General features: G+C 43.4%; 1 protein-coding gene across 3 annotated transcripts in view; it reads right to left on the reverse strand.

Moving 5' to 3' along the window:
* kcnc3b (potassium voltage-gated channel, Shaw-related subfamily, member 3b) overlaps positions 1-10,293 on the reverse strand; it is a 65,238-nt gene that overhangs the window by 24,231 nt on the left and 30,714 nt on the right. For all 3 annotated transcript variants that reach the window (XM_053620294.1, XM_053620286.1, XM_053620303.1), the window contains exon 3: positions 519-1,500. In XM_053620294.1, coding sequence (XP_053476269.1) covers positions 519-1,500 — 982 coding nt within the window. The remainder of the gene's footprint in view (positions 1-518; positions 1,501-10,293) is intronic.

The following is a 10,293-nucleotide window of genomic DNA, read 5'->3' on the forward strand; positions in this document are numbered from 1 at the left end:
GTAGTAAAGCCATGTTTTGGAGCTATAAGGCTGATGATGTAGCTAACAAGCAACGCTTGCAGCTAACAGCTAAGAGGTTAGCATCATACCTCAGTATCTCAAACAGACTTGTTTATGCTGTTCCTAACACAGTAATCTATAAAAAAAATAACACAGTGGGGGAACGTGCTGTTATAGGAAAATAATCAACGACTGGGTTTTGCAATGCGGCCCGATGGGAAGTCACCCCAAAGTGTCTTATCCAAAGCCCTGACAATGGAGACGCTGGAGACGTCTCCTGACCGAAAACTTCACCGTAAAAGCAAGCAGCTGTTAAACGTGTAGCTATAAGGTTCCCTTGTTTGTAAAATTAGCTCCAGTACATAACCAGAAGAAAAGAAAATTTTTTCGCCAAAATCTGTTAGGTGTAAACATATGCCATGAGTTGAACGAAATATTTGGTTAGAAAAAAAAAAAATGCAGGTCTTTGTCATTTCCCATTTCAGATAAATGATGAAATGAAAAATAAAGATCCTCACCTCTGTTTATTTCTATGATCTCCTCCTGAGCTAGAGGACAGTCTCCAGTGAGTCCGCCTGAGCCCATGACCCTGCCCAGAACGTTACCCAGGATCCTCTGAGGCGAGGCAGTGGCCATAGCCAGGGCATCAGGCTTGCAGTAGTTGGGCGAACCGGGCTGTGGGGCTCGCGGGATGTGTTTATTCTTCTTCTTGGGCAGCTTCTGCTTGGCCATGGCCAGCGAGTAGTACATGCCGAAGTTGTTGACGATGACGGGCACAGGCATGGCGATGGTGAGCACACCAGCCAGGGCGCACAGAGCGCCAACCAACATGCCTGACCACGTGTGAGGGTACATGTCACCATACCCCAGTGTCGTCATGGTGACCACGGCCCACCAGAAACCGATGGGGATGTTCTTGAAACTGGTGTGTTGACTGGCCGTGGGGTCGTCGGGATTGGCACCGATGCGCTCGGCGTAGTAGATCATGGTGGCAAATATGAGCACTCCAAGGGCAAGGAAGATGATGAGCAGGAGAAACTCATTGGTGCTGGCGCGAAGCGTGTGACCCAGCACACGAAGCCCAACGAAATGCCGAGTGAGCTTGAAGATTCTCAGGATACGGACAAATCGCACGACGCGCAGAAAGCCCAGCACGTCCTTCGCCGCCTTGAACGGGAGGCCGCTCAGACCGACCTCCAGGTAGAACGGCAGGATGGCCACAAAGTCGATGATGTTCAGCGCACTCTTGAAGAACTCTGCCTTGTCCGGGCAAAAGATGACACGCGTGAACACTTCAAAGGTGAACCATACCACGCACACGCCCTCGACGTACATCAGCCACCTGTCCGTCACCACCTCGTAGAAGGTCTCTTCACGCGTCACGTTGCCCACCGTCACGTTCTCCGTCCGGTTGTAGATGGTGTTGAACGCCTCGTGCGTCTCCATGCAGAACGTCGAGATGGAGATGAGGATGAAGAGCAGCGAGCCGAACGCCACGTACTTCAGAGAAGAAAAAAAAAAAGAGAAACAGAAGGAAGAAGGTCAACGTCACATCCGGGTCATCACATGGATCATCTTTTACGAATAAACTCTTGCCAAAAGTGATGGATGTCAGCTATCTTGCTTCATTCTGTATAAAGCATTTGTAACGTTACATCACATCGCGGTGTCGAATTCTCGTTTCCGATTGGTCGAACAAAGACATTTTCTATAACAGCAGCTCTGACAGTAGTTCCAGCTGCAAGGTTTATGTTAAAGTGCTTCTTCTACTATGTTTTTGTTTCTATAGCAACAGCTTACACAAGCACTAGCACCACCAGGTGGGCGCTCCAAATAAACCAATTAAAGAGTGCTATTTTTTTTTGGAAGGAGTCTTCAGTGTCAGTCTGAGGTAAAGCATTAACGTTAATATTTCCAACTTGGGAGAAGTACAAACTTATACTAATAGTACGACTAAATATAAATGACTTTGACCACTTCAGTCCTATCCTGATACACTACACTGAAGAGTCCCGCTAGAACGGGATCGAATTTCCCAACAGCCTCTTCTTCCATTTTTACAAATTGGTGGATTGGATGTCTGAAATTAAAAGTGCAGGTGGTACAAGGTTGTGTATCTCCAGAAAGCATTAAAGGGTCGTAATAATTCAAAGCGAGCCATTACATGTACCACTGGCTGGCATTCATCACTACAGCTCTTGATTCTAATGCAGGTTATAAATTCTTCCTGTTTATTTCCTGTCTTTTTTTTCCATCACTTGCCTCGACTCCATCCATATAAAATCCTATTCGATGTGCGATGTTCCTGAGTATAATATTGTGTCACTCTTATACCACTGCAATTTGCCAACGATTACAATTCTTTATTTATTAAATAACGATATGTCATAATTTTCTTTTTATATCCATTTATAATTACATTGACATTGTGGAATGTCCACAAGTCTATAGCTCTCCATCTTGAAGACATGTCGGAAAACTTAAAGTAACAGCTTTACCTCTTCACCTCTGATACTGGAGACTCCTTCCTACAACGTCGCCTCAAAGAAACCTTCACCGTATCAGCAATTAGCAACAGTCGCTAATCGCTACAGAGTCGAGCGTTGATTAGAACGAGCGCGTTCATATAAACCGTGCAACAGGAACGACTCTCCGAGCTGCTGTTACGGTAAACTAATCGACACCCTTCTGACCAATCAGAATCCAGAATTTAAATCTTTGATAACGCTCTATTTGGTCTAAATGTGTAAACTGGGTCTTCATCAGTAAAGCATCAGAGCAAATGCCGCCCTAGATTCCTACATTCAGGTTCCTGTCTTACACACACACACACACACACCTATACAGCTGACCACACACACAGTTTTTTGAAAGTGGAAGAGCGGCTTTAGGCTTTATCTACGGGTTCGAGACAGCATCTGAAACAAATGTAGCTCGACACGTGCGCTCACGAGTTTACAAAGCGGTTACATGTCAACAAAATTCCGTGCTAACTATTACGGGGTTGTAAAACTTTTTGGGTGTAATGCAATGACACTATCTGTATCTGTTTAGTGTCCTAAGTATATGGATTTCAACCTGAAGTGGGTGTGGCCTAAACCACAAACAATGTTTGTTTTTGTTTTTTTTCTAAATTAAACACGAATCCTACAATTATGCGTCTGGAATATACTGGAAAACAAACCCCCCGTGACCCCCCGTGACCACCCCCCCCCCCAAAAAATTTGTCAACATGGTGTGTGAATTCCTCAACCTCAGCTACATCACTCCAGTTCCTAATTGGTCTCAACTACGGATCTGTGCAAGTCTGTACACGGTTCTGTTTGTACCTGCTTCCGTACAATTTTATTTGATTCTATTTCCCAAAACATAAACAAGCTCGTAGCCCAATTTCAACCACCATTTCAACTTTGACCAGGCTGTTACTAAGGATGAACGCGCGAACGCTCGAAATCTACGTGCTCTTTATTTATCCCACGAGCTTCATATCTAACAGCATGAAAGTCAAACGTTCCCCGTCCTGATGCACACTACTTTCGTTGACTAAAGAACCCAGGACAACAACAACAACAAAAAAAACAACAACAACAAAAAAAAACACATAACCCTAACCTCCGTGTCCGTTTGGCGCAAGTTATCTGTTTCGAGTATCATTCCCAATAACGTATTCGTATTGCGGACTTGTATCACATCCCAGCTCTAAAGATAAGACGGAAGATGGAAAACAGATATTGATGGATAATTTTTCTTTTTCACACGTTCGTGTTCACACAGAGGGAAAGCGGGATAGTTTTACTCACTAAGCACAGACCGATAAATAATAAATCAGAGAGACAGAGAGAGAGAGAGAGAGAGAAGGGGGTGGGGGGTGTTGGATACAAACTCACTGCAGAGAAGAAAAAAAAACCCTGCATGGCATCTACACACACACACACACACACACACACACTTATAAAGACCCAGATTTAGACACCCCCCGCCCCCTCCACACACACACACACACACACACACACAGAGCCACTCATGTGAATAAGACGCACAAGTAGTTGAGAGCTCCCCCCCCCCACTCCTATTAAGCCCCTGCTTCTTGTTTTCTAACCAGCCTTCCCGCTCCTTCCATCTTACGCAACCCCTCCGTTTTTCCCTCTCCTTTCCCTTCTTTATGCCGCTGATGAAAAGAATTTTTTTTAAAAACAGAAACGTCAAGGTATCGATGTCCAATCATCAACGCTTTTATAAATCATCTGGATGGTTTTTAAAAGCGTGCGCGGTTTAAAAGGTCACGTGGCGAAAAAGATTTGCATTAAAGGGCGTGAGCACGATAATACAATACAGGAGCTAACTTGTTTCTATAACATTTCTATGACGTAGTGATAAACCGCTTCCCGACATGCCGTTATTGGAAAATAATCAACTTCAGGGTGGTTGGCGTAACTCCGCTTGAAGTCGCTGGTTATTTTCCTGCAGCAGCATGCCAGGAAGTGGTGTGTTGTTTACAAACGTATAACATCGTATAACACTTTTACGTTTATAATCACGCTCAGTGGATATATTTAGACCTCCACTTGACACCTGTAGCTGAAATGCGACTAGCGTCTGGTTTTCCTTGTCTTGACTAGCTGATGAGTGTTGTTCTTACTGTATATAGCCTGTTTATAGAGAACGATCGATCGATGGGGTGTCGGTGCGTTCTTTGTAACTCACTAGATGTCAAGTGGACGTCAAAACTGTGAGAGAAAACCGCTGTAAGAAGGTATTGCAAGATGTAAACTTAAAATGAAGTCAAAATTGTGCGATATGAACTCGCAATTGAATTGAGAAATAACGTCGGAATTGCGAGACGTTAACATGACTGTGAGGGGAAAAAGTCAGAATTGCGAGATTTAAACTCAAAATTGCGGAAAATGGAGTTACAATACTTTTTTTTTAATTTCTCAGTGGGGGAAACGGGCTTCCATAATCCTATGCCATTTTTTTAAATAATAACTTTTTCGTTTTTGCTAGTGAATTTAAATGAATGAAAAGTATTTAAATTATTTTTTCATAATTAAAAACATCTATTTAATTGAAAGTATCATTCAATTCAACAAAAGTACTGAGTGCACTTTCATTTCTCCAATGGTTTTTATTAAATAAAATTTAATAGGTTTTTAAATTACATTATTTAAAAAAAAAAAAAATTAATTAATTAATAATTGAATACATTTTTTTTTTTAAGTGCATTTGTTTATTTTTCTGGTTTCAAATCTAAAAATGATTAGAGGATATAACTGTAGTTTCCCTTTTCACGTTTTTCTTTTTCTTTTCTAAGGTATACAGTTTCTGTCATGGGGATATCTATCCCTAAATTTTCTCTCCTTCTCTCCCTCGTTCCCTCCATCTTCAGCCTGACCTACTTACAATCTGCTGCAACTGAGATCTCCTTTCCCCCCCTCTCGCATCTACTTCTCTTCTCTTCACTTTTCTCTCTCTCTCTCTCTCTCTCTCTCTCTCTGAAATGGCTCCATATTGTCTGGTAAAGCTATGGTACCAGAAAGCTAGCCTAGTCCCGTGTGTGCTTAGGTGTGTGTGTGTGTACGTATGAGCTTTCAGACAGAAGCCCCTCTCGGCTTACGCGCGCACGGTCGTCAAAGTTGGGCGCTGCGATGTTACTTAGCCTCTAATTCGCATTAAACTGGAAGTGTGTGCATGTGATTAGCCTGGAAGTGAGGATGGATATCGATCGGGATATGGAGCCATTCTTAAATTGACTTCATCCGAGCCTTTCAGAAGTTCTTCAACTTCCACGCAGAAGAAACAGAATCCGCTCGTTCTAATGCGCTATATCCGGAGAACGCTGATCCGGACCGAAACGCCTGCCTCGTTACTTTAAAAATATAAGAACATGACATCATGTCTCCTTTTTTTAAGCCAAGATCATTTATTACTTCACTGCCGGTGCGGTTCACACGTGCTTCACGTGATACAAATATTCTGAGTAGAAACAGTGCGATGTTGTAAGAAGCGTCATTTCATTACGTGTAATCCGTTTAGCTATAATGCGTCTCGACGTCCATCGGTCTCAGTTCATGAAAACTCAACAAAAAAAAAAAACCTCAACAAAAAAAAATAATAAAGCCTGATGGCATTTACTCAAAAGTCTAGACGCTTGCCTGGAAGTTTATTTTTTCCCAACGCCTGAAAATAGCAGCGTTTCTGGAAAACAACATATGAACCACAATAAAGACACCGAAACGTAGAGACATAGGAAAAAAAAACCTTCGGTGGAGCGGATAGCAATCAGCCCAAATCCAGCAATGATCACATCAGCCAGCGTGTAATGGAAAGGGAAGTGTTTCCGACAGTGGGAGGCATAGAGTTACAAAGAATCAACTGGAGTCACGTCAGAGATCATGAGCTGTTTGAATTCTGAGAAATGGCATTACAGCCAACCTAAACAAGAAATTTGGGGGGGGGGATTACATTAATATTTTTTTCATTTAATGCTTCGTGGTATACGTGAGATTTGAGCTTACAACCTTCTGGTTACAAGAAGCTCAACCTAAGGTGGCTGGTGTAAATGGACTATCTTTGGACTATCTTTGTAGAACCAGCTACAGAAGAAGCACAGAATGGTATGAAGAAGCAAAAATGGAGAAGACACAGCAACCCCCCTAACACGCCCGCCCCCCCTCCCCCCCCATCTGGTGGCTGGTGGTTACCGTACAACCCACAAACCCACGAAAAGCTTCTAAACCTACCAAGGTACAATATATAAGGTACATCTTTGGGTGAAAAAATGTTGTCCCAACCCAAAATATGTGGCATGTTTGGTTCACTTCGTGGACCAATTTAGGATCAAATCCCTTTCTCAGTTTTCAATTGGAAGCGGGCAGTCTCTCAGTCTCCGGGTCTCTCAGATGCCCACGGACCGGTTGTTTTGTTACGCACCCTAGTTTGATCGCTAACTTCTCCCCTGCCTTAAGAACCGCATCAAAAAGAAAATCTCACCAGGAGTCCAATCAAACAGCGGGTACAATAGATGCATGTCCACCACAGGAACTTTTCCAGGAACCCAGAAACTTTCAGGATACTCTCCCACCAGAAGTACCCGGGATGATTTGGGTTTCTAGGCCATAGTTACATGAAATCTTTAGGCCATTTTCACACTCTTGGTCAGAACACTTGCACCCAGGACCGATTCTGGCCTCATAATCATAGGTTTGCTTTCATATAGAAGAATTCCTTCTGAACAAAGGATGGATTGTGCAATTCCATACATTACATTTGTGCAAAATGGTAGGCAGTAGGTTTGTCCATTTGCTGTAGCAAATGTACCATCACGTTTTGGATCACTCTCAGTGCAAGCACTCGTACCACAAGGTGATCTAATTACAGTGCACCAGTCCTATGAAAAGCTTATTTGATAGATCAATATCCGCTGACCATAGCAACCTTTTCCCCAGCATCCCAAAAGTAAAAACAGGAAGCAATGTGACAAGTTCAATCAATCACGTTACTTGGCGTACGGTGCCAGGCACAGATAGCTCCCATACCTCATCTGGGATGTACCAGAGTAAAAGTGGACCCCAGACCACCATTTTCAACAACACCTGATACCAGAGACCTCCGTTTCTCTGGACCTCTTTGGGGCTTGAAAACGGTGTTCATACTTCACCGGACGTATCTAATTGCTCAAATGGCCCCTGAATCTGGAAAAAAAAACAGAGTTCCTGCTCTAAGGTACAGTAGGCACATTTCTGTGGACCAGAAATGTACCTCCTGGGGGTCATTGGTGTCTCAGTGGTTAAAGGCTCTGGGTTACTGATCAGAAGGTCAGGAGTTCAAGCCCCAGCACTGTTGGGCCCTTGGGCAAGGCCCTTAACCCTCAATTGCTCCGCTGTATAAATGAGAAAAATGTAAGTCGCTCTGGATAAGGGCGTCTGCCAAATGCCATAAATGTAAAATGTAAATGTAGAGAAACTACTGGGGTTAAAACTAACTAGCCATCCTGGACATCGCGTATTGGCAAAATTGGCGAAGAGCCACAAAACGGACACCTTGTTTTAGTCTCCATTTTTAAAGCCTGTTTAAGGCGAAGCTGCACCACCTGCAAAGTGTAGACCGAAACCTTTGGTGGCTTGGAGTCCACGTTGAGGTTTCAAACTTCCTTGCGTCCAAACTTCTCTCCAGCTCCGGGTGGTGGAGAGCAAAAGATTATTCGATAAACACAGCACATAAGTGAATAAAGACACCAGGACTGAGTTCTGCAGGCGCAAGGTTTCGAGGCTTTTAACTTGAATTGCTTTCTGGCTCTGGTCCATGGAAGCAAATTGATTTTGCGCTGCCCTCTTCCTGTCATGGTTACTGCTGAAATTAAAATGATGTAACCGTATGGCTGGCTGTCACCTGATACTATTAGGTAGGTAGCTTATTGTTGTTGGTTGTTTTTTTTGGTTTTTTTTTTTAACAGACTGTTCATGCATCCAACCGACCATCCTGACGCCATAGAAGACCACCATCCTGACAAATTTGTATAACGTTAGCAGTATATAGGATTATATTTTTAAATAGTTGTTTATTGGCATTGTGTCAATGCTTTTGTTAAATAAATCACTTTGTGTGTATGTGTGTGTGTTGTGAAGCCTCCCGAAAGAGTAAAAGCCACAAAGTAAACCAGGTCAGCAGCAAGACGAGGCTCGACAAGGCTTGGCGAGAAACGCTGGGGGCAGAGAGGAAGGTTCCACGATGCCAGAGCACCCACGATGCACCGCATGTGCAGTTTGGCATTAGTAGTTCACCGCCACGGATGGTGAACCGTTTTGCTGAGTCATGAAATACACAAGTCTCCACTGCACTCGAGGACCAGTGGAGTGTGAACAGAGACATGCAGCAAGATCTGTTTGCCTTCAAGGATGACTTGCACTGGATGTGTTCTTAAAAGTTTCATGATGTTAGAAAGAATGAAAAAAAAAAAAAAGCAAAAGTCATTAATGAAAAGAAATGAATGACTGATTAGGCAGTAGAGCTTATTCTACGCGTCTGTATACAGACTTTACACAGTAAACCTGTACATTATCCGTCCAACTGTACACACATCCAGCTTTATTGTTGGCAATCGATATTAGTGACCGTCAAGTGCAAAAGGGAGGGAGGGAGGAAAAATGGAAAGGATGAAAGGAAGAAAACAGGAAGGAAGGAAGGAAGGAAAAAGTAATTAGGGAAGGAAATAAGGAGAAATGGAAAGGATGAAAGGAAGAAAACAGGAAGAAAGGAAGGAAGGAAGGAAGGAAAGAAGAAGTAAGGAGGGAAGGAAGGGGGAATGGAAAGGATGAAAAAGGAAGGAAGAAAATAGGATGGAAGGAAGAAGTTAGGAGGGAGGTAAGGAAGGGAAAATGGAACGGATGAAAGGAAGAAAGGAAGGAAGGAAGGAAGGAAAGAAGAAGTAAGGAGGGAAGGAAGGGAGAATGGAAAGGATGAACGAAAGAAAGGAAGAAAATAGGAAGGAAGCAAGAAAGATAAAAAGGAAGAAAATAGGATGGAATGAAGGAGAAATGGAAAGGATGGAAAATAGGAAGAAAATAGGAAGGAAGGAGCGAAATGGAAAGGATGGAAAATAGGAAGGAAGGAATGAAATGAGAAAGAAGGGAAAAAGGACAGAAGGAAGGATGGTAAGAAGGAAAGACGGGGGAAATGGAAGGTAAGGAATAAAGAAAAGAAAGAAACGTAAAAAATGGAAGCAAGGAAGGAAGGAGGGAAGGAAGGAAGGAAAATTGACAAAATGGAAGAAAGACAGAAAGAGAAAAGGAAGGAAAGTAAATAAGGAAGCAAGTAAACAGTAACTCCAATTGGACTCAGGCCGCATCGCACCACACCCCCACCACCACACCACAGCACCCCCACCACCACACCACAGCACCCCCTCCACCACACCACACCACCCCCTCCATCACACCACCTCCACACCACTACCACTACACCACCTCCACACCACCACCACTACACCACCTCCACCACACCACTACACTACCTCCACCACCATACCACCACCACTACACCTCCCCCACCTCCACCACACCACCACCGCTACACCACCTCCACCACCACACCACGTCACTGATTATTTTCCTAGAACAGCACACACCCAAGTGGTTTGTTCCTAACTACAGTCAGTCAAGCTTCTGACAGACAATTACACTTATTATTGTAATATAATGAAATGTTCAGCAGATGCTGTGATATAAATAATTCATTTCAGTGCATGTCTCTGGTGAAGTGGTAGCAGTGTGTGTGTGTGTGTGTGTGTGTTTCTAA

This window comes from Ictalurus furcatus, chromosome 1, assembly GCF_023375685.1.
Source record: "Ictalurus furcatus strain D&B chromosome 1, Billie_1.0, whole genome shotgun sequence".
Classification (NCBI taxonomy): Eukaryota; Metazoa; Chordata; class Actinopteri; order Siluriformes; family Ictaluridae; genus Ictalurus; species Ictalurus furcatus.